Source organism: Metopolophium dirhodum, chromosome 1 (assembly GCF_019925205.1).
Source record: "Metopolophium dirhodum isolate CAU chromosome 1, ASM1992520v1, whole genome shotgun sequence".
NCBI lineage: Eukaryota > Metazoa > Arthropoda > Insecta > Hemiptera > Aphididae > Metopolophium > Metopolophium dirhodum.
In genome coordinates this window covers 105156430-105184129 of record NC_083560.1, presented here as the reverse complement: position 1 = coordinate 105184129, position 27700 = coordinate 105156430, and the positions used below count along the sequence as shown (strand labels likewise).

The window sequence follows — 27700 nt, the reverse complement described above, 5'->3', positions numbered from 1 at the left end:
AAATGATATATATAGTTCAAAGACTTAGCTATACAATTATAATACAAATTTTAAAGCCATTTTTTTCTCACTTGGAGTTTAGCGGAGTGTTTTTGTTGCAGGGATATACAAGATATATTGAATTTTAAATCACACCATCGTGTTAAGCACATAAATATACTTAGGATTATGAAAAACAAAATTCTGAAATACTATCGTAAGTTATTAAAATTATTATGTAAATCAAACTACTTTTTCACGTAAAACATGGGCGGTTGCTCACTTGTCCGCTCTATGACTTATCTGGATAAATAATAATTTTTTTGACTTCGGATTTTTACAAAAATATTTTTATTATTTCTACCACAATAATACATCAGTAAACTTAAAATTAAAAAAAAAAATGTTGTGTTGTAACTTTAAAAGAGGGCGGCATTTTCAAAATACTGATAATATAATATTGTTAGGGGCGGCAAAATTTGGTTTTGCCTAGTTCACTATTTTCGCCTGAGCCGGCCCTATGTATGATTGTCCACTCTATTTCTCGAGAATGAGCTAAACGTACAGAAATAAACAAAATATAATAATCTGAATCAGGATAAGCTCTAATTTATTGTGCATGACGAAGAGCTTTTTCGAAAATTTGGTTGGTCGCCGCCGCAGCGCATTACGCGCGACGTGTATCATTCACGGAGGCGGCGGCGCGGGGTTCGTATAACATCGTCTGAATGACAGTCTAGTATTTGACTCATATTGACTGTAGACTGTTTAATGTTCATTTAGTCGACCAAAATTCCAAAGTAAACAGTCACTTTATCTAAAAATTAGATTTACAAATAAATTGGTAATTTTGAATATTTCCAAAAACAATTTAATACAAAATATATACAATTTCTAATTTAAAATTGTCAGTTTATATAAAAAAAAAATGTCATGTTCTAGATACTACTCTATAAGATTCGATTTACGACTCATTATAAGATTTATTTTTAAAACATTTAAAATAAACATAAATTATTATACACAAAATATACTTTACGAGAAATATTTTCAACATATTTTCAATTAGATTACCTATAATTGGTATTTTTTATTATAATATTTTTGAGAATTGAATTAGTTCTTAAAACAATTAATGCATTTTTATAAAAAGAAAAAAATATTGTTACATATTATATTTTGGTTTAGACGTTTGCCCGTTTGCGTCAAACATAATTGTACGTGATTTGTATTTTATTAAAAACAAAGATATATTACAATTCCTTATTCATATATATATAGGTACTTGTACTTACATCATCGCAATTTGGACATGGGACTATCGATATTGTGTATTGACCATACTCTTCTTTTTGGTACTCATCCATATAATTATTTCTTAAAATACTCTTAAAACATAATATGAATGAAAAATTAAAACCATACTTATATTAATATAGGTATTACATATAATAGTATATTTATTTAGTTAATATTTTATACAGGTGCAATTTGTGAGTGGTGGAGAAAATGTGACTTAATGCCGTATCGCCAAGAGGTATTGAAATGATGTCAATAAATCAATTAATCATCAAATGTAATTATTAACTGCGTTTTAAAATGTTACCTAATTAAGTACCCCCTCCACTACTGGCCATTGTTTTCCATTAAATTGCACACGTATCCTCTGTATACAATAGGTAAGTACAAGCTGGGTATATAATATATGTAAATATTATAAAACTTATGATTACTTAATCAAATTGTTCACAAAATAATGTACAATTTAAGAGTCTTTTTGAAATGTCAGTTACCACTCCACAATCGCATACGAATTGACCTAAATAAACAATAAAAAAAAAGATAAACAAACTTGTACTACCGTTATAAAGTAAATCAAATATAAGTAATTCTATGCATTTTTTTGAACTCGAATACAATTAATTGCATTGAAGTATTCTAAATATTATATTTTTTATTCATACTAAAATGCATCCTTCAGTCTTTGGTATTATTCATATAATAAGACATAGGTTGTAGATATAACTATATATTATTATTTGTAACAAAAAAAAAGTTTGTATTCGAAACCATTCCTTCAAAATGTGTTTTTAATATTTTACACGCAAATTAAATAGATCATGATGATCAACTGATGTATTCAAAAAGTTATTTATAGACATAATTCCATAAAATAAATAAGAGTTATACTTTTTTATAGAATTATATTATAAGTATCTACTTAATAAAATATGTTCTTTAATGACATATTTATTATCCGTAATAAGTAGGTTGTCTGGTTGTAGGTATGTCCTATGTACTGCAGGTATATTTAGAATACATGATTGATAATATTATATAGAATACTATTCAAAATAAACTGCACCCAATATAACAAAAAGGTGGAAAAATGGGTATACCGCTCTGCTTTACAGTAGTTGTCGGGCATGTGATTGTAATGATCGTAAGAACTAAGTAATCAAACTAAATAATATAAAAAATAAATGCTAATATAAACATTTTGTGAAAATTTCAAGAGTTTATTTGTTTTTGTATTGTAAAACATCAATTGATAAATTGAAAAAATTGATTGAGGGGAATTCGTTAATTTACCATTAAAAAGGTATACTATCGTAAAACTGTTAAATTCAAATACTCATAAAAAATTTATATTACTATCCGGTAACGTGTTTATTAAGGTTAAGGTTACCTACACTTGTTATCTGTAGGGAATCATCTATTAAATTTTTAAATGTTAGTTACCTTTCACCTATAAAAAGAAAATTTTTTATAAATTTTTAACTGAAAAATACTTAACAAATTTTCGGAATTTTTTCAACATTTTAATTTCATATAATCTATACTCCGTCAGCTTAAAATAGTGCTATATGAGTTAAAACTATTGTAATTAGGTACATAATATTAAAATTGTTGACAAAACTTTACATATTATAATCATTGATATTGTATATATGATAAATATTATCTTATGTCTTTAATGATTAAAATTTAAAACTATGTATATAATATTATAGATAAGCCGATAAGCAGAATATTAAGAACACCTTACCTGGTTTGTCAAAACCTAAATCAATACATTAGTTGCATACGCCATGGAGGCAATTCAATAATTTTGAAGTAGTGTCCAAAAGCTTTGTGCAATTCACATGTTCAAATCCCAAAGTTGTTTGGCACTCACGGTGAGCTTGCTTTTATTTCTGGCAGACTCCATTACGAAGGTACTCTGTAATTAAAAAATTGTATGTTTATTCATTATTGTAATACATTTTGTAGGTACCTGCTAACATATCATTATTTAATAATATTAATTACAAAAAACTACGTGAATAAGGTGGGCATCGTTGTCGGCAGTTATCGTAATTTAGGAATAATATAGGTTATATAGACAATAGAGTTTGGTATTATAATGGTATTAAAGCCGTACCGATGTAAAATTATGTACAAAATAAATGTAGGATATAATGTTCTCGGCACAGTCATCTCGATCATCACTATATTCTTTCAGCATTATTCATTATTTAGATTACAGTCCGCAGTATTGGCCGTTCGGTACGCGGCACGCCCCGCCCTTTTCTCCAGTACCACTACTCACTTCTAACTATTATAATAGTCAATAAATAATAATAATACTAGTCGGTTTAAGTCGGTACCATCCTATTCAACCTACTTTAACGATTAGTTAGCTATCAGATAGCTATCTCATAGGGTATATGAGTTTATCGATGGCTTCATTTGGGGGGCTGGAGAATTTTTCCATCCCCCATTTGACAATTTCGAAAAATACTGAGAATTTTCAATTTTGACCTCCGGAATGCAATAACTTGATTCACTTTCCTATATCAGAAAAGATGCGTAAGTATACTTACTATAGTAAATCGGAGCATTTTTACTACCCTAAAAGTTGACAACAGGCAGAAAAAAAACACACACATCATTGTATAAAACCAATATATTTATTGATACGCACTTAGAACCTAAAATGTCAAATGTCTATAAATAGCTCAAAAAAATGTTCATGAAAAAATATTGAATTTATATAACGTAATAAATTAACATGTACCTATATACAGTGAGATACTGAGATCAATAGTTAATATTTATAAATTTAAATATAACAACTTTATACGTTTGCGCACCGTTTTGACAGTATCCTATATAGAAACATACAATTTGTAGTTTAATCTATAAAGTTTTAATAGTTTTATACAATAATGATTTTTATGTAGGTAAGGTTTATAAATTATAAGACACAAATTAAATTAATAAGAATAAATTAATAATATATTTAAATCATGCTAAACTTTTATGCAAGTTCATGAGTTCTTTACCAAATACTTTTCTGTGATTGGTTGGTATATATGGTAAGCTTTTGGTATAGGAGAACTATTATTTTTAGTTCTATACTCTATTTTCCGTAAGTTGACCCACTTTTTTTTTTGCGCACGGTGCAAGAGTATGATGGTGAAAACGTTATGTGACAATATAGCTCACTGCTGTAGTTCTACAGTTTCACGTCGCGAATCACCACGTGTATACGTAGTGAACTATAATATTGTCACAACATATTCTATACATCATGTACACCGTGTGCGCAAAACAAAAAAGTGGGTCAACTTACGGGGAATAGATTATAGCTTTACCTTAAATAAAAACAAAAAAAACAGAAATTGACTAAAATATCTAGGTTTTTGTTAGTGGCGTGTATCATCATAAATCATAATTATGCAAAGAAATGCAAAAAAGCAAAAATAATTTTAAAAAAATTGGGAATAAGCATATTTTTAAAAAAAAAATCACTTTCAAATTTCATAATTTGTGAATCGAATGTGTTGTAATATTACATACACTTCCATAGCACTCTGCTACATGTTGTGTCAATAACCATAAAAATAAGAAAATGATATAAGTGATAAGTCCCAACCCCTGCTAATAAATAATAATCATATTTTATGACTAACACAATATTATATTATATAGATACTTACACGCGAGTGTTCAAATCACCTACTCCATCTTCGTATTGGTATTCTTATAATTGGATGCACAGTAGCGTCATTTTAGTTTTTAATAGAGGAGCAATTTTTGACCAGCCAAACATAGGTAACTTATAAAACAACAGGTGACCGGTCGATTCGCTCGCAAGAACATATTAATAATAATTATGTTTCATTTCATTTCATAAAACACACACATAGGTAGGTACTTACCAACTTTCATGCACGTCCACGCATATATGCGTCTACATTATATTCCAACTATTAATTAGTAATTACCAATTTATCGCATTATGACAATAATTGGTTAGAACCAAGTAAACCAACATAATGAAATATTTTCCTATAAATAAAGGTTTGTTTTTGCGCTATGATATATAATAGAAAACCGGACACCGACACATCGGGCTGCTTTTAAAATCAGACAGTGACAAATGCCCACCTTGCCACCTCCAAAATGACGCCAATTGGGCATATTGGCATGTAAATTGTCTAATCAAACAAGACAAATGTTATAAATTAATATTATTTTTCTTGTTTTTTTTTAAGACCCATGCCTATATGTAATTTTTCGTTTTTGTTTTCAAAAAGAGGCAAATTCTTTTTTCAATTTTCATAAATTAGAGTAAGATTTTTGAAAAATGTTGTTTTATATAAGCTGGGGAGCTTACAAAATTAATGTGGCTTTTCTTTCAGAACATTTTTCCATTTTATCAAAATATAATGAATCGTTTTTTCTTTTATTGATGAATCTTTCCGTTTGCTCGATATAATTTAAGAACGATTTTTGAATATAGGAACTACAACAATTATTATACTGAACGACGGGACGTATATCAAATATATATATATACAGAGGTGTTCCCATAGGGTATACTACATATACGCCGTATACTCTCAAGATATTTTGTGAAAACTATGGGTATACTGCGTATACTCTCAAATTATATACAAAAGTAAAAAAAAAAACTGGTTTTGGTTACTCAGAAAATGCTAGACAACTGGATTGCTTTTGCCAGTGACGGAGCAAGTGTAATGACGGGTAAGAAAGCTGGAGTTGCTACTAAACTACGCGAAAAAATTCCGAATCTATTTACCTGGCATTGTTTATGTCATCGCCTCGAACTCTCAGTACATGACGTAATAAAAGATTGTACTGGAGTCTCTCGTTTCCAAAGTCTAATGGACAAACTCTACGCTTACTATCATCAAAGTCCTAAAAATTCAATGGGTTTAGATAAATCTTGTGTTGAAGTAGGCATTGAAATGAAAAAAATAGGTCGTGTTTTGAATGTACGCTGGTCTGCAAGCAGTTTTCGATCTATAAAAGCCATATGGAATAATTATCCGGGAATATATTTACATGTTAGTAAAACACATGATGCGACATCAAACGGCATAAAAAAAAAAATTAGAATCCTCTTCTTTTTTGGAGGAACTTGGACTTTTTTACGATGTTCTTTCTGAGCTTGCAATGTTATCTTGTATATTACAGTCCAGAAAAACAACTCTAATGCGTGCCCAGTCGGAGATAAATAGAACGATTAGAATTTTAGAAAGTCTGAAAGCTGAACCTGGGGAAAAAGAAAAGGAAATTATAGAAGCTATTCAGAAAGGAATTAACAAAGGTGTCAATATTACAATGACAAAATCAGGAGGGATTAACAGGTTACAATTTTTGCAAAATTTAGTAGACAGAATGCGTCAACGCTTATTTGATGACTCAAAAAATAAAACAATGCTAGAAGACATTCAGGTAAAGAAAAAAACTATTATTTTGATAATTTATTTCAATATTTTGATTATTTAAACAGAATAAATAAATATTTTAATAAATCGTCTTTTATTTTATAGGTAATTGATGAAGTGTTCAAAGTAGCAACTAATGATGCAAAGGGAGAAGATGAAGTTAAAAGAGTATCACGGACATTAGGTTTTTCTGAATTTGAAAGTGTAGTTGACTTCCGTTTAAGAAATGTTTTTTCTAGTTTCATGAAAGCATTAAATATACTCCCAACTTCAACAGCTGATTGTGAACGAGGGTTTTCCGATATGAATTTGACAATAACTGATTTAAGGACTAGATTAAACATTGAAAATGTGTCAGATTTGATGTTCATCTCTATCAATGGCCCTTCAGTTGCAGATTTTAATCCTAGACCTTATATTAAAATTTGGTTAAGAGATCACCGTTCTGCCGTTTCCACTCCTAGAGGTAAAGAAAGAAAAGAAATAGACGACGAAAATAAGATGCAGAAATTATTTTTTAACAATTTATTTAATTAAATTTTTTAGTATTTGTATATTTTCATATTTTATTGACTTATAAAGGTAATTTCAAGCTTTTTTTAAAAGTTTGATTTTTTTTTCATATTTTTAACACATCCTTTATAATTATAGACCACAGTAAAAATATTTGTATATTATTAAATATTCATGTTTATTACTAAATCATGGATCTTCACCTCGACTAGTCTTAGTATACTCTCAAAAAAAAATATTGGGAACACCTCTGTATATATATATATATATATATATATATACTAAATACTTAGTATAGTATATACACATGTTGCCACAGGTTATACAATGTAATATAATATAATGTCATAATGTCATATAATATAATTGATCGGATATAATAATTTTTATTTAAAACTTTGAAATTTGAAAACTATATTTTAACCCGTGTTTGTTTATCCGAAGTTAATAGACTCAAAAACTACTAAACCGATTTTAATAAAAAGTTATACCAATAGATTCCTTAAAACTTAGATGGTGTTTATAGTTTATTTTTTCAATCCCTATACGGCTATATCTATGTAAAAGGGTCGTATGTCTCAAACATGAGTTTTCTTTTAACTCAAGAAAAAATAATACTTTATTATTTATTTATAGTTAGTTGCTAATATTACTATCATAATTAGTAGAAATATGGTATATACAATTTTTTACAAATAAATTTAAAAAAAAAAATCCTTGACACGGCTGGGATAGTTAGTACGTAATAACTTTCTATAGCCATCGCCCGATTTTGCAATGTTGATACTAGTATAGGTATACTAGTAAGTTGTAGTATGTAACAACAAATTTCTATTAAGGAATTTGGATATCTTATCATTAATCTTTGTACTCGGCCGATTAGTCCACAGCAATAATAAGCTACAATAATTACAGTGAGTTCTATGTGATCACTGGTTTATAGAATCAACCATTTATTGGAATCAAAAAGGACGAAACCCAAACCAAATAGCTCATATGTGACAAATGTTAAATTGACCTTTTAATTTTTATTAGAATCACTAGCTATAGGCATACCTAATTAAATCACTTATATAAACATTTTTTTTATTATTCTTATAGCTTTTCAAACTGATTATATTAGAAGACCAATTACTGGTTAGGCCAGGTGATACAATTTTATTTTTTATACTTATAACTTATAAGTGCATTGATATTTTATAATAATACAGGGTGTTACTTGGAATAACTTTTGTTCTAATGAATATTTTTTAATTTTTTTTTTATATATAATTTTTGGCCACTTGCATTACACGTGTAATAAAAAAAAATTATTTTAATTTTTTAATACTGAAAATAAACATTTTTAATTTGTATAATTTTTTTTGAATAAATTCAAAATAGCCAATTTATGAATCTGATTATAAGAAAAATTTGGATGGTAAAAATATTTATCTAAGTTAAATAGTTTATTTTTTAGAATGTTTTAAAACATCAAATTTTTTTGATTAAATTAATTTAAAACGCAATAACTTTTTAAAAAATATTTTTTTTTGGAAACTTGCTAACATCATGGTTATATTTCTTAAACTATTTACTAATCATTAGTTTTATCAACTTTTGTCATACGTTTAAGTAGTATCAATTTTTTTTTGTCAGTTCTTTCTGTTACATCCTATATTACGACTATAATATACAATATATAAATATAAAGGTTTACATTAACGAACGCGGAGAAAAAAATAAGATTTTGCGTCATTATTAAAATTCGGGTGTGGCATAGGAATAACTGAATTTGTAAGCTGGGATGCGAGCCTTACAAATAGATTATAGAGACGAATAAATGCTTCATGCATCTGGTTAGTCGCCGTTTGAGTGGGTGTGGATAAGATAAGGAAATCCTATATTAACTAAAAAATAGGCCGTTGTTCGGACTGTGGATGAGACAGCCTGCATGCATTATGTGCACTCAATCTAGCAAGGAGTTTTATCATTCATTTTATTTGTTATTTAATTGATAAGTACCTTTGAAACAGAATGTCCTAAATATCAAAATGTTCATTCTCGCGTTATAGATACTGGTGACTTATTTATTATTATGTTATATTATCTATATTATATTAACTATATTATTATATAATATTATCTATTTTATTATATTATATTATCTATATAACTATTATATATATAATAATTAATATGGTTGTGAAGGCATAAGCGCAAAAAGGAGGGGGGGGCTTAGCCCTCCAAAAAATAACCTCCTCAAAATAAATTATTCAATTCTTACCTAAAATATTAACAAATCTTTGAAAATTAAACTGTATTTCTTATTTTCTTGTTTTGGAAAAAAAGGTAATTTATTATTTAATTTTTTAATTTTTATATTGCCTATGATAAAATATGTGTTTAACATCATAATCTGTATGCTTGTATTCGTTTTAAGGAAACAATTTATGTCGGTATGATATAAATTATTTTGTATTTGGTAAGATTATTATACATAATTTTACAGTATACCTATATGCAGTATATGAACTATAACATTGAGATAGGTAAAAGCGGAATAAAAATCCCGTGAAAAAAATCCCCGACCCTAGGAAAAATAACCCCCAGACAACAATATTATACTGACAACCACATGGCATTTTTAAAACGTAATTAGTGTAATTATTACATTATTAATATTTAATTACAAATAAATTATTATACTTATATAATATAGGTATACTTTTAATTAAAAAAATTAATATATAATAAATAATATTCAAAAATTAACAATAATATTGTTTTGTTTTATATCACGATTTGATAACATATGTTAATAGTTCTTTTAAAAGATTACTTATTAGGTATATTATTATTATATATTACTTATTACTTATATCGATCATTCAAAATATTTTTATTTTATAATCTTTTAAATATTGTATCTACCTATATTAAGTAAAACTTGTTAAATCTAGGTACTTCTAATAATAATTATTATTATTTACATATCGTAAAATATTATTAGGAAACGTAATACTTTATTTCAGGGATATATTATAATATATAATATAAATGTATTAAGCAAAATATATCATTGTTAATGTTTGAAAATTATAATATAAATATTAAAAAATAAGGTAAATTAAATACTTAAGTAAATAAATAATTGATTTTTTTATATTTTTAAGTGAACATATATATGAGGGTGTGGGGGCATCGCCTCCACGGGTTACTTTTCATGTAATGTCAGGTGGGGGCTACAGCCCCCAAACATTTCAGCCCTAGTTGCGCCACTGTGTGAAGGACATCGTGGGACAGCGCGGTTATGATAATACAGACGCGTGCGCCGCCGTCGTTTGTTTAGAAACATAATATTGTGATTGTCGTAGTTACGATAACATTTAATTTTAACTGCGCCAGAACTGGTCACATAGGCAGTTACATTAATTTTCAATAAGTATTTAAAATTTAAATTTTTACAAACTTAGTCATCTTTGGATGGATCTGCGTGTATTCAATATTGATTGTATAATATTGATTTGGTTATGTCGAATACTAGTAAAAGTGCATTATTATACACGAGTATAAAAACATAAATTTCTTGGTAGATTGATGTAATATTACATATAGGTACCTAAGTACGTATTTTTTCGGTTTGTCGTATTTGCTACTAGAAGAAATAGAAATAAAATATTTTGAAAATTTATTACCTGAGCTCAACCTCATGAATATATATTTGGTGTATATGGTATAAATTACGTAAGTCAAAAACGCCTAGTTTTCAGGAAGAGAAAAAAAACATTGAAAAACCATTCAAAATCGTTGATAATGATGTCATATACATCTATAAATATAATATGTACTTATACTTTTATCTTAAATTTTATGTAGAAATTTAAAATCGTTATATTATATGACCTACACTAACAGGGCATGCATTTAAAATTATAAACATATAATAACTATGACAATAATAACTTGACTTAAGATATTCAGACCATTTTAAAATTATTTATGTCAGATTCTCAAATATTAACTAGACATGCGTGTTTTGTACTTTTGTACCCAATATGTGACTTAAAATGTTTAGACCAAAACAAATTCTCTAATATGAGTTGTTATAGTTGACTTACGTGATGTGTATCAAAAAAATATAAAAATGTTTGATTCTGATCATACTTTTAGCCAAAAATGTAATTTTTGACACTTATACCTTACACCAAAGACTGCCTGATTGTGTTTTTGCATCATATATTATATATTTATCGATTCTAACTTATAACCCATCCCTGTGGGCTGGAAAATAGTTATACATTTTAAGCAGGGCTTGGATTTAAATGCCCTTCATAGCACATATCACATACAATTTTGTTTAAATGTATATTGTATAACTCCTATATCAATCTGTTTCAATATGTTATTTTTTTCAATCACGCTGTATACACTACTGTGTACATAATGAGTTTTGATAAAAATAAATCAGTACACATTTCTGGATTTAATATAATTTAGCTGGTATACACAAACATGTTATTGCTTATCATCACTGCATTGTAAATTAAGTAGAAAGAATTTTTTTTAAAAATTTAAATAAAAGTTTAAATATTATGTAAATTATTTTATTTGTCTTATTATGAACACATCAACATAATGTATATACACTATAAGTCTGTGACCAATAACATCGCGTTATCGCATTAAAATTCATCCTTTGCGCACGGGGATAGTAAACTTAAATTTAAATACAAATTTGTCATATATATTTGCTTATGATACTTTTTTTTTTTTATTATTATTTTAATAAAATAAGACATTCCTAGCCATTACTGGCTATCTATATCTATCGATAAAAGACAATATTAGTTTGTAGCTATTTTAAGAGGATAATTATAAATATAAATATGGACAGATGTATGCAGTTTAACTAATAAGACTAAATAAAATAAATATTCTAAATTTTACGATATATATGAATGCGGTATAGTTACAGATACGTCTTGAGATATTATATAAAAGCAAAACTATTACAATATATACATTAATTGTTTTATTTAGTTGAAAAATAAAATAACAAGCCACTTATAAGAATAATTGACATAATAAATGGACAACACGGACACACAGTATATACTATACCTATAGGTGATTTGAACGTACGCGTTTATGTTTTTAAAACGTCACAATTAATAATAATATTTATATTATTATTATTTTTATTATTATTATTTTTTATATTTATATTATAATTATAATATATTATATTTTATTATATTTATATTTATATTTATTATGGAAATTCAGATATTATAATAAAATATAATATTTTATAAATTCCGGGAAGAAAATACGACGTCCACAACGGACGGACGAAATGTTTTTTTTTTTTTTTGTTTTCGTTTCGAATAGATTCGTATGTAGTTCCATGGCATTGTCGCTACCGAATAATCGCATCCGGGTTAGCACTGTAGGAATTTTGTGACCATGCGGTAGCTGCACACCAGGCGGGTGCCTTATCGGACACTCTCCTCACGGAACCCCGAAGAGTCACTGGAACTTATGCCATTTGCGAGCTAGGTCCACCGTACCCGTATAGCCGACCGCTTCGCCATAACATAATTTTTAGTTTTTACGAATATACAATCTATTGAAAATACGTAGAAACAAAACCTTAAAAAACGACAGTTTCGAACGCCGCGTGAGCCTTGACGAACGATAAGTGGTTTACACAGATTAGCGGATATTTAGTGATAGTATATATGAAATATTTATATCAAGGTTATTCTTGTGGTGCGTATTTTATTCTGATACGAAAACATCTAAGAAATATTTGATATTATTATTATCTATATAGGTACATATTTTGTTTTATGAAATACGATATAGCTGGTAATGTAACTATCGTTTATCACGTATTAATTCGTATATTCATATACATGTTATAGATAACAACCCGTAACATAGTGATGATAATATAAAAAAATAGCTGCATTTAGACTTATATTTGGCAATGAAATATTTTAACACAACTACCTAAATTATTAGATTTACTAGAGCTGTCATCATCATTTCATGGTTTTGGATAGAATAATTGCTAAATTGGATCGATCTATGATAAGAAAGTATTGATTCAAAAGTTAATAACAATATTATAATATATAATTGGTATGGATTATATATTTAAATACAATACATATATTGTATTATGTTATAACAATAGTGAAAATAATATACACTATGCTTAATACAAAATATGGCGTGTTAATGTTTTACGTATTATTATTGATTATTATGTATAGAAAATACATCAATTATGGACGTAATGTATAATAATGTATATTATATTATTATATCGTATATTTTATACTCACGAATAATACAAGTTGTATGTGATCAAAAACGATCGATTGAAAATCGACGAATACGACAATGTCAGGACATACCGATGAAGAAGGTGGAAGTGTGAAACCGTATGTTACCGACTATAGTATAATATTATAATAGGCTATATCGTGAGTATAGTGACTACTGAGAACGTGCCAAACAACTAACACCAAGGATTGCGGTTTAAAAAATACAGAATGCCGGAAGAACATAATATGTTTAATGTTATGACTTATGGTCGATTTAGCAGTGGAGAGAAAATTGTGATTGCAACGAAATTAAGTTACAATTATTTCGATTACGCGTGACCAAAAACGTAAATACTTACTGTAAAATAATACTAAATAATAACAAAAAACCACTTAAAATAATCTTGTTGATAATACTGTATATTATAATGTAGGTATATACTCATACCGATTACCTATGTAGTATGTATAATTATGACGCGCAGAACTGTAGCAAAGACTTAGCGAGACTGACCCAGGTCAGGAGGCACAAAATTAAAAAAAAAAATATAGGTACCCACATTATTTTTATAATATACTGTGCAACTCGAGACATATTGGTCATTACTCGAGAGACAACATTCATGTACATGGTACCAGTTTACTTAAATTAACTTAAACAATACAGAAAATCATCACCGCATCGAAGAAACCGCACTCCAGCACCCGAGACGTGAGTAGACGCTGGACGACAGTACGGGTTTACACCAACTCTGCGACGCAAATATACGCCATCACAACTATAGCAATCAATGTGGAGGTTGAAATTTTGTCCGTGACCAATATTATTGGGTGGATTAATTTCTGAAAAAAAGCATTATTCCGTTTGGGCAAAAAAATTATATTGTACAATCCAGCACGTAAGTATGACGTACTGTTTCCTAATATTCACAACATAATGCATAGCGGATAATATTGTAATATACCTAATTTTGTAATCATTATAATTCTCAATGCAACGCTACGGCAATGCCGTGACTATAGCGTGCGCACTTAAATAGTTTGCACCGAACCATCGGAAAAATTGTATATAATATATTATATACAGATGCCATTATAAGTGGTCTATGAGCAAATGTTATTATTACTATATATATTAGGAAATTATATTTTGAGACTCGTTGTATGTTTTTCGAAAATCCTGGCAAGGTCTGTGACAACTCGAGACATATTGCTCATGAGTCGAGCGTCATGTGGTTGCCCACCGCTTTGAGCAAGGTCGCCAACCACGAGCCGATGGGCCGGAGCATCGTAGATTTCTTATACTGTAATAAATAATATAATGAGAGGCCCCGGGACAAAAGGATGGAACCACAGGTATTGCAGTAATAATAATTACAAAATAGAACTCAATACACAATATTTAGGTAAATAAAATAAAATATATTAAGTTGGTGTCTAGAAAGCTTAACGGGCGTAAAACTCGGACTTATAAAATAACAAAGACAATAATAAAATTTGACCAAACGATGATATTTTTAGTAATAATTCTAGTAAGAATAAATGGTAATCCCCAACAGCTCCCCTAGGCTGTACCGGTCGTTCGCTTAGAACGTATATTACCTATATATAAATGTATAATTCACTATACGGATTGTACCGGCCAGATACATAAAAAATAATAATAATACGTGGATAGTAAAAAAAAAGGGATCAGACACCCGTCGATATCGACATATTTCTGATCATCATTTTTCACCAAAAGTTCTTCCCGCGGGCATCTCCGAGAAAACTTCAACGATCGCTACTCTATGTTTTCATAAGAAAAACGTTGATATACAATAATAATTTGCGCCCATGTGTCACCGTAGGTGGCAGGAAGAGAAGAGGAGTGAGTACGTAAACCGACGGCCGTCGTTAGCCGGTCGTCGGTCTTGGAAATAATTGGTGGGAGGTCAGTAATATACATAGTGTTAATAATATAATTAATTTACGAAAATTTGATTGCGGGAAGAGGTGATAGAGTGTGCGGACGGTGGTGTTGGAGGTGTCGCACACTGACGCGCGGCGCATTACCTATACGGCTATACCCGATCATATAATATAAATTTAAGATTAATATACACGAATGACCTTAATTGAACCTTAACTAAACGTTACAATACATTTTATTTAGAATATCTGCACAATAGTTAGTCTATTATAATAACTACAATCAATGGTAATAATCGTTTTTCGTATACTTACAATGATTTTATATCATTGAATTAACATTTTACATAGGTATCCATTACAGCGACCCACACGGTACATAATGTTCAGCAGAGCGGTAACCACTTACCCACCTTATTATGACTATAATTTTAAAAATAAATATTAAATAAAACTTTTTGTTTAATATTTCACGTATTTTAATACATATTAACAAACAAATAACATTTGTTTAATATTTTACGTATTTCAATATATATTTTAAAAAAAATAACATAAATATTTATATATTTTGATTTTTTTTCGTATTAGCCAAGGTGTGCAAACAATTTGAACCACTCTGTTGATTTTGCCAGATCGTTTGTATAAACTATACCTACTTATGAGTTATAACCAGGTAGCTAGTTATAATATTATGTTGGTATATAATGGTATATATTCTATAAACTATATTATATTTTGAACTTATCCTAGATATCCTAGAATAAAAATACGAAAAGATAAACGGAAATGGAAAAATAACAATTATAGAAAAATGAAGTGTGTAGGGTAAATGTAAATGTGTAAATGTGTAAGGTGATATTCTACGTAAAATATTGTATGGACGGGGATGTTGATGACCCCACGACAAGCTCTGCTACTAAAGTTTATGTGTTAAACGGTATAATAAATTAATATTGGCTTACGTAATAAAATGTATGATATATTATGGATGAACATATTAAATAGGTATGTGTTTACTCGTTCTGGTTTTATTTAACGTTGATTAGTGATTTTATTTCATTAGTCTATAGGGTAGATACGTATAATTATTCTACTATATACTTTATTATATTTAATTTCTTATAATGATGTATAAATAAAAATATATTATGAAATATTATAATTAATTTACCTGAGTATGTAATAATAGGTATTCGTAGATACGGGGTTGAGTTCGACGCTCGAAGTCATTGCGGCGTATATACGTATATGTTACGTGTTTTGATTTGTATATTTTTTAACACTTATTAGGTATATCAGTGGCGGTCTAATGATTTTGTCAAGGGGGGGGGGGGCGGGAGGAGGGATATGGCTGATTTTTCAACGTGTATTATTTTATCATTAAAAATATAATTTATGGTTATGTCTAATATCAGTTTATAAAAATATGGTATATACAAACTTTATTTATAAACTTAGGTATACAGACTTTACAAATATATTATAGTATTAACAATATTTTGATTACCTATATTAGTAAATCTTTTTTTTCGTTTTATTTTGCTAATTCGTACAGTAGGTACTTCGTTGGATGTTATATTTATAACCCCACAATGAACAGCCATAATAAAAATACTACCGCTAAGTCCACAACTTGATTTTCTGTAACGATATTAGTGATCTTACTTATTTTTTCATCCACGGAGCGTTTAGAAGTAGAGCAATTTGCATCAAAATAGCTACTACTAGTAGTAATTTTTCTTTTATTAGACATAGTAGTTGTGAAAATGTAAAATAGACAAAATAGTCAATATTACAAAAGACACCGACCGTATGGCGTATAATATAGTATTACACTTTAGTGCACTAAACGTCTACACGGACACACAGTAGAAAACACGAGTACGAAAGAACAAAGACGAATCACGGTGATAATTAATAAGCTAAATATTATGACTATTATGAATTATGACCAGTGCTCGGAACTGTATGCATTTGCATCTTTCTCAGGAAGGTGTATATTTCAAGTCCGATTCCATACAAATTCGTTTCATGAACCATACTATTGAAATACAAAAATGTATGTTGTATATTTTTGTATATTTTATAAAATTTATATGGTTTTGAATATTTAAAGATTTTTAGTATATAAATGCATTTTATATTAAAGTGTACGAGAAATCAACTATAAACAAGTTGTTAAATATTGTAAATTAAATGATTTACAAATAAATAGTACCGTATATGATATAAAGTGTGGGAAATCTTTGAACGCACTGTACTCTAAAATGGTACATGTGCTGCTCATGGCCTCCATAGAGTTTCGAAGGAAGTACGAAATCAGTTAGGTACTGTTCATATTATCGTATTCAACGTAAAAAAAATATTTAAAAAAGCACCATCACGTATACAAATTTTCAAAAATTTCGCACCGGAGATCCCTTTATCTCCAGAACCAATCATAACCAGCTGGGGTACCTGGATCAATGCCGTACTTTATTATTGTAAATACTATGAAAATGTTGTAAATATATTGGATAAATACCAATTAATACCTAACATTATTTAATAATCGCTGTATTTGATAAATTCTATTTTTTTTAAATTTAGGAATTTAGGATTCTGGGATTAGATTCAGTATAACAGCTTCAAGTCATCAAAAATAAAATTTAAATAAAATATTTATGATTCAAAAATATTTTTTTTTTTTTATAATATTATACTTTAAAACATATCTTTTTTATAAAATAATTATATATGCATAGTATACTGCATATTTGCGTTTTTTTAGTGCATACGTAGCACATATTTCATTGCTGTTTAGCGCATAAAGTTCCGAACCCTGGTTATGACAAATAATAAGCAATCGATGTTTCAAGTTTTCAACCAACTAATGAATTGGGGCTGGAGCTACGTAATATTGTAAAATATTCCTACCGATCGCGCTATCACCCGTATGGGCCAATGTTCTGGGAAAGTGTAGAGCTGGTTGTTATTGAGAATTCTCGATCATCGAGTGGGATAATTCCCAAATTATATTTTGTGTAAACAACTAAATATTAATAATAATAATAGTATCCTCATTCCTACTGTTCCTAGATATGAGTCTAGATAATAATATAGTCACGTCATATAAACACGTATAAACATCTTCTGTCATTCTGTCGAAATTTACAATAGTTGACAATTTGTTTTAAGAAAAAAAAATAGATCACAATTTAATGCATTATAGAATATAATTAATTATAAATATTGAAAAAAATTCATGGAAGGGGATCTATCCCCCTCACCCCCCCCCCCCGTTTGATCGCCACTGAGGTATAATAAGGGATATTTTTTCTCCTGAGTTCTATGTATGATATTGATATGATTCGAACACCAGTATTATATGAACTTGTTATCTATGATTTGGGACGTGACTATAATCACGCGTATGCTCTCAAAATTCTTACATTCGTAGCAATAGAGTACAAATAGTCAATTCGCCAACCAAATGTAATTTAAGTTAATGAGCATTTATTATTACACATATATTCTAAATAGATAATTGTTTAACTGTAATAATACTATATATGGCCTATAATACGATGATAGTAATAGTGTAGAACCTTATATTGCAAAAAGTAAATATATAGGTGAATGAATAATTTACAAGGTGAATTTGTTCGATAATGCGAGTCTTAGACAGTCATACACTCAAGCCGCATGCTAGAATAACTCAATATACATACATACATAATATATGAACGCACTCGCTTTGAATCGCAAAAAATATTGTCGAAGTGCATATACTAGCATGGACGTGTGCATCGGATCCTCTTGTGTAAAAGACAGTCTGACACGACGATTCTGTATGATCCTTATATTATAGAATGATATTTGTGTAATCCCTTTTTTTGATATGCATCGATTAAAACTTAATGTTAAAGTATTGATGTGTTTATGATTTTATTTTATTTTGTGATGTGTGACAAAGGTGCCACTGGTAATTTATTGTGTTATTTTTACCGAATGTCTTGATCGTATAATTTTTGAAGGCCGAGGGGGTTTTATAGTATAATACAATATAATATGTAGGTATATGAATTACAACGGTGTCGGCTGGCGCCGATGATAATTGATTGTTTTGTTTTTACTAAACGTCTGATCGGAGAGGTGTTGAATATTATACTTTATGTGTTGCATGTGTCGCGTGAAACTGTGTAAGTAAAAAGATTGCGTGTATATGTATATTCAAATATTGAATTACCCCCATTCCATACGGCCATCGCCACTAGTTATCCTGTGTTTTTATTTAAGTATAGAAATATTATATACAGTAGAACTTCCATATAACAGTCACCGAAGGGACTGTAAATAATGACCGCTATTTAGAGGTGTCCGTCCTACCAGTAGCGGATCTGAAGCTCCTTTATAAGGAGAGGGCGAATTGGTATCATAGAATTTCAATATATACATATTAGTAATAGTCAATTGTGGTTATAACCAAAAAAATATTCTTTTATTATTTATGGTTATAACCAATTTCAAATTTGTTTTGAACATAATCTTGTTATTTAAATTTGATAATTTGTATTGATAATCAAATAACAATATAATTGACAAGATATTAAAAAAAAATACCTTTTTTATATAATTTATTAAGTTTGAAGATATATTTTTGACTTATGAATTTCATATTCATTATATCTTACAGTGCTATAATTCAAGTAAAAAAAAAAAGCCCTATGGGGGGTCGTCACGTCGCCCCCTCAAATCAACCACTGCGTCCTACAGAGGTAGGACAACACTAGGATAACACTCGACGGGACCAAAAAAATTGACCATTACATAGAGGTTACCGTTAACGGAAGTTTTACTGTATTATATAATTATAAAGTCTTGATTTTTTATTTTTTAATCCTTATACTACACGTTCGTGAAGTTGGCCCACCTAAGTACTTCAATTTTTTTCAAAGCTATGCCATTATTTTGCAAGTTATTTGCAAGTATTTGCAAGTCTATTTTTAGAATTTGCAAGTCCAAACTTTCACCGTGAATCCAAAAACTGAAAAGGTGGGCCAACTTCACGTAGCCCACCCATTTTGACCGAGAACTTCAAAATCGGTATCAAACGAAAGCTAATGATTAGCAAGTATCTGAAAGCTCCTTTTTGAAATTTGCAAGTCCATCAGGCGGTCGCTATAAACTTTTGAACTTGTGAAGTTGGCCCACCTACTTTGTCCTAGAACTTCAAAATCAGCACCAAATGAAAGCTACTGATTAGCCAGAATTTGCAAGTCTGGTTTTAGAATTTGCAAGTCCATCAGGCGACCGCTATAAACTTTTGAACTTGTGAAGTTGGCCCACCTACTTTGACCTAGAACTTTGAAATCAGCATCAAACGAAAGCTTATGATTAGCAAGTATTTGCAAGTCCAGTTTTAGAATTTGCAAGTAACTCGGGCGGCCAGTAAGAGCTGTCAAAGTTACGAAGTTAGCCCACCCAAATCGATCTAAAACTTTGAAAATGGTACCGAACAATAGCTTTTCATTTGCAAGTATTTGCAAGTCCAGTTTTAGAATTTGCAAGTCATTAAGGTGGTCGCTAGAAGTGGTTTCTTACTTTTGAAGTTTTACTGTTGCCATTTTTTATTCAAATTAGTTTTTTATTTTTATCGGTATCAATAACACATATTTTATTCGTTTTTTAATTTATGATTGATTATATGTTGATGTGTTGAAAAAAAATGAAAGCACTGTCGAAGTGTTATGGCAGTATGGCACTATTATTGTTTGACCATAAATTTAAGGCTGTGTACGCCTATGGTATAAAGTACTCCTTATAAGTAGTCTCGCTGTTTCTCAAAGACCTGAAACTTCAAAGTGGGTAGGTATCAAACGAAAGGTAATTATTATAACAAACATTTGCAACTTTGCAAGTCACTATGGCAGACGCCATTAGCTTTTGAAGCTGGGAATTTTGAACCAGCATATGTCCTACCATTTTGGACTTATGATATTATAAACTAACATGAATTATAACGTTTATGTTTTGTAATTTTTATTCAAGTTTATATATTTATAATTATTTTGTTGTACATGCAAAATATACACTATTTTTTGTTTCCAAACTTCTAAACGAATGCATTTAAGGTTGGTCCACAATATTTTTTTTGTTCTTTGAGAAACAGTGAATGTACCTACTTATAAAGAATACTTTATATTATAATGTACACCATAGGCGTACACCATAGCCTCAATTTATTTCTGATCGAGCCTGGAACAATCATAGTGCCATACTGCCCTAATACTTCAACAGTGCTTTAATTTTTTGAAGACACATCAACATACAATCATACATTCAAATTGTAAACGAATAACTGTGTTATTGATATCGATAAAAATAAAAAAACTAATTTGAATAAAAAATTTAAAATGAATGAAAAAAATCTAAATCTAATTAAAAAACCGTTCAAATGCGAGTCGGACTTGCGCTCAAAGGGTTCCGTACCATCATCAGCTATAAACATGTTGGCAACACTGCTTATATTATATTATATTCTAGGATTTTTAGTATTAATTGTTGTAATAGCGGAAACAGAAATACATAATCGGTGAAAATTTCAACTTTCTAACTTCCATGGTTCATGAGATACAGCCTGGTGATAGACGGACGGACAGCGGAGCCTTAGTAATATAGGTACCCGCTTTACCGTACGGAATCCTAAAAGGATAGTTGAATAAAATAAATCTACATTTATTAAAAAAAAATCTATATTAAGTAAAATGTAATATAATATTAATTTAAATAAAAAAATAAATATTAAATAAATAGTAAATAAATATTGAATCCATTGTATATACAACATACATTAATATACCTAAGCTATGTTATGTTCAATATGCATAAGCTACACTGTAGGTTAAACTCCTATGGTACACTGTAAGTTACAACATACAGACATAACGGAATGTACCTAAAGACTAAACGATTAAAACTGCAGATTTGGTTCCAAAAATCAAAACAGCGAGGAGTGTCGTACAAATCAATACAAACGTGGTACAAGGAATGGTATAATAATATTTTTGAAAGCCTTAATTAGGGGTTATAAGATATGAATCCCTGAGTAACTTCTAAATTGTAAAAGCGAGCCACAAGCATATTTTAAAATTATTAGCTTTATTTGATAACCGCAATTATAAAATTCTCGATCGAAACAGTTGGCCCAAAATTCACAGCTTCAAAAGCTAATGGCGTCTGCCATAGTGACTTGCAAAGTTGCAAATGTTTGTTATAATAATTACCTTTCGTTTGATACCTACCCACTTTGAAGTTTCAGGTCTTTGAGAAACAGCGAGACTACTTATAAGGAGTACTTTATACCATAGGCGTACACAGCCTTAAATTTATGGTCAAACAATAATAGTGCCATACTGCCATAACACTTCGACAGTGCTTTCATTTTTTATCAACACATCAACATATAATCAATCATAAATTAAAAAACGAATAAAATATGTGTTATTGATACCGATAAAAATAAAAAACTAATTTGAATAAAAAATGGCAACAGTAAAACTTCAAAAGTAAGAAACCACTTCTAGCGACCACCTTAATGACTTGCAAATTCTAAAACTGGACTTGCAAATACTTGCAAATGAAAAGCTATTGTTCGGTACCATTTTCAAAGTTTTAGGTCGATTTGGGTGGGCTAACTTCGTAACTTTGACAGCTCTTACTGGCCGCCCGAGTTACTTGCAAATTCTAAAAGTAGACTTGCAAATACTTGCTAATCATTAGCTTTCGTTTGATACTTATTTTGAAGTTCTGGGACAACTTGGGTGGGCCAACTTCCAAACTTTGAAAGCTCTTAGTGGCCACCCGAGTGACTTGCAAATTCTAAAAACGAACTTGCAAATACTTGCTATTCATTAGCTTTCGTTTGATACCTATTTTGAAGTTCTGGGACAACTTGGGTGGGCCAACTTCTAAACTTTGAAAGCTCTTACTGGCCGCCCGGGTGACTTGCAAATTCTAAAACTGGACTTGCAAATACTTGCTAGTCATAAGCTTTCGTTTGATACCTATTTTGAAGTTCTGGGACAACTTGGGTGGGCCAACTTCTAAACTTTGAAAGCTCTTACTGGCCGCCCGGGTGACTTGCAAATTCTAAAACTGGACTTGCAAATTCTTGCTAATCATAAGCTTTCGTTTGATGCTGATTTCAAAGTTCTAGGTCAAAGTAGGTGGGCCAACTTCACAAGTTCAAAAGTTTATAGCGGTCGCCTGATGGACTTGCAAATTCTAAAACCAGACTTGCAAATTCTGGCTAATCAGTAGCTTTCATTTGGTGCTGATTTTGAAGTTCTAGGACAAAGTAGGTGGGCCAACTTCACAAGTTCAAAAGTTTATAGCGGCCGCCTGATGGACTTGCAAATTTCAAAAAGGGGCTTTCAGATACTTGCTAATCATTAGCTTTCGTTTGATACCGATTTTGAAGTTCTCGGTCAAAATGGGTGGGCTACGTGAAGTTGGCCCACCTTTTCAGTTTTTGGATTCACGGTGAAAGTTTGGACTTGCAAATTCTAAAAATAGACTTGCAAATACTTGCAAATAACTTGCAAAATAATGGCATAGCTTTAAAAAAAATTGAAGTACTTAGGTGGGCCAACTTCACGAACGTTTATACTACAGTATCACCAGTGATGCTTAACGCTAAATGTAGGTAACTATATCTAGATGGTAAAAATCACCGTTTTAATTTAACAATATTATATTACGCTTATAATATTGTATACATATAATTTGCGTTGTCTATCGTCGTTCTGAAAAATTCTGCTGATTAAACATTGACCTATAAACTTAAGTGTTTGTTAAATTTTTTTTACATGGTCATCTATTTGGATAATCCATAATAATTTTGGGGCAGTGGTGTAGGATACGACAAATTTCAGCATCTTATTACTATGCAGTACCTACTACCTACTTACCTTAACTAAGCGGAAACTTTCAGAAGTATATTAAAAAATAAAAAAAAAAACGAAATTTGAAGCAGTTCATTGAAACCCGAACAGTTATGTAACGGTATTACATTATTACTATATACTATTATTATATCTATATTACATGATCAATAGTACCTATTTATAATCAATGGTAATATGTTAATAAAATAAAATATTATAATCTTTGAATATTTTACAAATATGCGTACAGCTTACACAATATATAGGTAATATGTATATAATAAGTATTATATTTTACGTATTAGGTACCTATGTATAAATTATAAATGTCATAATAATATATTATAACAATCGTTCACATTAACGAACGCGTAGAAAAAAGAATATTTTACGTGGTCATCAAATTCCGAGGCGTGGCATAGTACGGAGAAGTGGCATCGTCACGCACGAGCCGTCGCCGTTCACAGCCCGTAACCAAGACTGCATTTGAATACTTAGTAAAGCGAGGCTTACAAATCGATTAGAGACGAATTAATGCGCATCGAGCATCTGTTTATCGGCCGTTTAAGTGGGCGGGTATAAAACATATAGCTAGGTAATAAAAGAGTGGATAGACCACTCCTTCATTCCTACTAAAAGATGGATCGCGGCCTGGAATAATGGACAGACATCTTTTATACTATACCTTCAGCACGCACTCACTCCAGATAAATGTTCACTCTCGACCTATAAAATATTATGGTGGGTATACTATACAATAGGAATCCATTCTTATTTTTCTATTTACAAATAAATCTTTAAGCTGTAACACCATTTCATTAACTATATAAAATATAGTACCAATCATTTAGGCATAAAACAGTGAATTCTAAATATCACTCATTGCTGGATTTCCACTACTTACCTATATAGGTACAACTTAAAACAATGTAGGTACATATTATAGAGACTTAATATTAGTTACATATTTAATAGAGATTAGAGAATAATTAGTTAGATATTTGCATCTGCAACTTTGAAGTTAAAAGCTTACATTAACTTTTACATAAACTCAATACAGTACCAACCAAGGTTTGAGCAGCCGTGACAGATCGACGGAGTAATGGGTGTCGTCAGGTATTGCCGGCTGTTGTTGGCGTACGGTTACTGACCCGCGGCGATGTACGGCAGTGCGATGATAGTGGAATGTATAGTATTATACGAGAACGGAAAAAGTGAAAGTGAAAATATCACAATACGATGGAAAGTGAAAAGTGTAAGTAATAATATAAAATAGTAAATTTTTGTTGCACGAAATCTCGATTCTATAAATACGCTAATAATTCAAATAATAATAAAACAATAAACCGGTGCTTATTATAATAATATTAAGGTCGGTGGTGATAATATAATAATATTATTATATTATATATTGCTAATCAACATACGGCGATGACTGGTGGATCAGGAAAGGCGCGCGGGACATCGATGGTCGTGAAACGCGACCTTGACCTGATCTTGGCGAAATTAGCTTATTTAGCATATTATTATACATATTATTAATTGTGTTCAGCCGCGACAGCTATCAACCACCAACACTAATAACAAAATAAATTACTTTAATGTCAATGTAAATAATATATCATGAAATAATTTAGTAGGTAATAAAATATAGCATCTTTGCTCAAAATTGTTGCTCGTGAGCAATGATTTATTATTGAATTTATAATTAATACATACATTATAGTGACTTATTCAATTACGAGATACACTCCACACCTACTGTAGTACCTTCTTAGTTCAGCAGAGCGGTTACCTATAATATTATAACTATATACATTTAGTAGGTATTAGAGGTGGGTCATGGGTCGAACTCAAAAATATGGTCTCGAACCGAACTTTTTAGTGTGATGTCGAACTCGAACCGATAGTTTTATTCAACATCGGGCCACACCGGTACTATTATATTTCATTACCAAACTGATCCCATAATAAACTTTTGAATTAAATGGCATTATGAAAGCTGCATACTTTATAGTCGTAGGTATGATTAGGTTTAAGTATACTATATAATATATGTATTATGTTATATTTACATATAAGTTATAAGTATATTATAGTTATCTTTCTCTTTATAGTTTATATAGATAAATTAATAAGATTACCTTTTCTGAACACTGGTGAGTTATTATGTCCATAGGTGTGCGCACTGGGTGAGCCGGTCAAGCCCAGGCTGGACCTGAAACTTTTTAAGGGCATAGTAAAATGTGCGTATATATTTTATTATAATAATATGTTCGTAGAGATCATTGAAATTTTGTTTGTCGTGAAAGTATAATAAAATCAAAAAAAATTGTGTGTATCTACCGTTATCTACATTTTATTAATCTAACAAAAACATTATAGAAACATTAAACCTTAATGCAAATACAATAACTATAGTAGGTACTAGGTACTATGGACATTAATAGGTTAATACATCAAGTTTATGTGTTAAAAAAAAAATATGGACGCTGTCAAAATATTAGGGCACTATAATTGCCTAAGCTCGACCAGAAATTTAAGTCTGCGGACGCCTATGATTATGTCAAACTAAAATAAGTAATAACCAATTTAGTACTATTCAAATTTTAATTTAATTGAAGTCTTATCGGTTCTAACACTTTAGTTTAGATTTTAGAATTATAGTATTATAGTATTATAGTATTATACATATTTTATACCCATCTCTTTTTTGTAGAGTAAAAACTGTTAGGTTTTACAAAATGTTTTAAAAATTTAAAATGTAATAAAATGATTTCAGTCATATAAATGATAATAAATACTAATGATAAATATATTTTAATTTTATGAATAACTATAATCAATAAACATTAATCAATATTAATATTAGCTTTTAATATTGTTCAGCGTGTTACGAATTTCGATTATATAAATTATGAATTATAAATAGTACAAAACCAAAATAATTATCCAAGTCTATAAATAATTCAATTGCGGGGGATGGAAAGGCCGACCTGAGTTCGATACCTCGGTCACGGGCGTCATTTTTCTTCGGGCAAGTCACGGTGTCCGGAGAACAAGTGCCGCCATCCCTCACCCGGGCATGGCAAATACCAACGGAGGCCCAAATTAAAAATTCTGCCAAAACAAACACACACGTGTAAACTAATCTACAGTACCCTCCCCTACAGTACCATAGGCTAATGACCTAGTAGTCAAAGCCTTAACCCTGATAAAAAAAAAAAAAAAAAATTCAATGGCACAAGAAATAATCAATGCCCGGACAATATCGTGGTTTTAATTTTACTTTTATAATATTTAAAAT

General features: G+C 29.8%; 1 protein-coding gene and 1 pseudogene across 1 annotated transcript; one reads left to right on the top strand and one right to left on the bottom strand.

The window, feature by feature from the left end:
- Window positions 1-290: 290 nt before the first annotated feature.
- LOC132936607 (uncharacterized) lies at window positions 291-3190 on the bottom strand (annotated as a pseudogene).
- Window positions 3191-5910: 2720 nt separating this feature from the next.
- Window positions 5911-7435, top strand: LOC132936173 (E3 SUMO-protein ligase KIAA1586-like). The gene is made up of 2 exons (XM_061002862.1): window positions 5911-6729; window positions 6828-7435. Exons 1-2 carry the CDS (start codon window positions 6448-6450, stop codon window positions 7257-7259), a joined length of 714 nt encoding a protein of 237 aa, XP_060858845.1. The 5' UTR covers window positions 5911-6447; the 3' UTR covers window positions 7260-7435.
- The last annotated feature ends 20265 nt before the right edge of the window (window positions 7436-27700 follow it).

What these genes read in the sequence shown, in the direction of transcription:
- LOC132936173 (XM_061002862.1), top strand. Translation starts at nt 6,448, where the DNA reads ATGTTATCTTGTATATTACAGTCCAGAAAAACAACTCTAATGCGTGCC. An exon ending in CAATGCTAGAAGACATTCAG is followed by an intron (nt 6,730 to 6,827) that starts GTAAAGAAAAAA and finishes TTTATTTTATAG; the next exon opens with GTAATTGATGAAGTGTTCAA.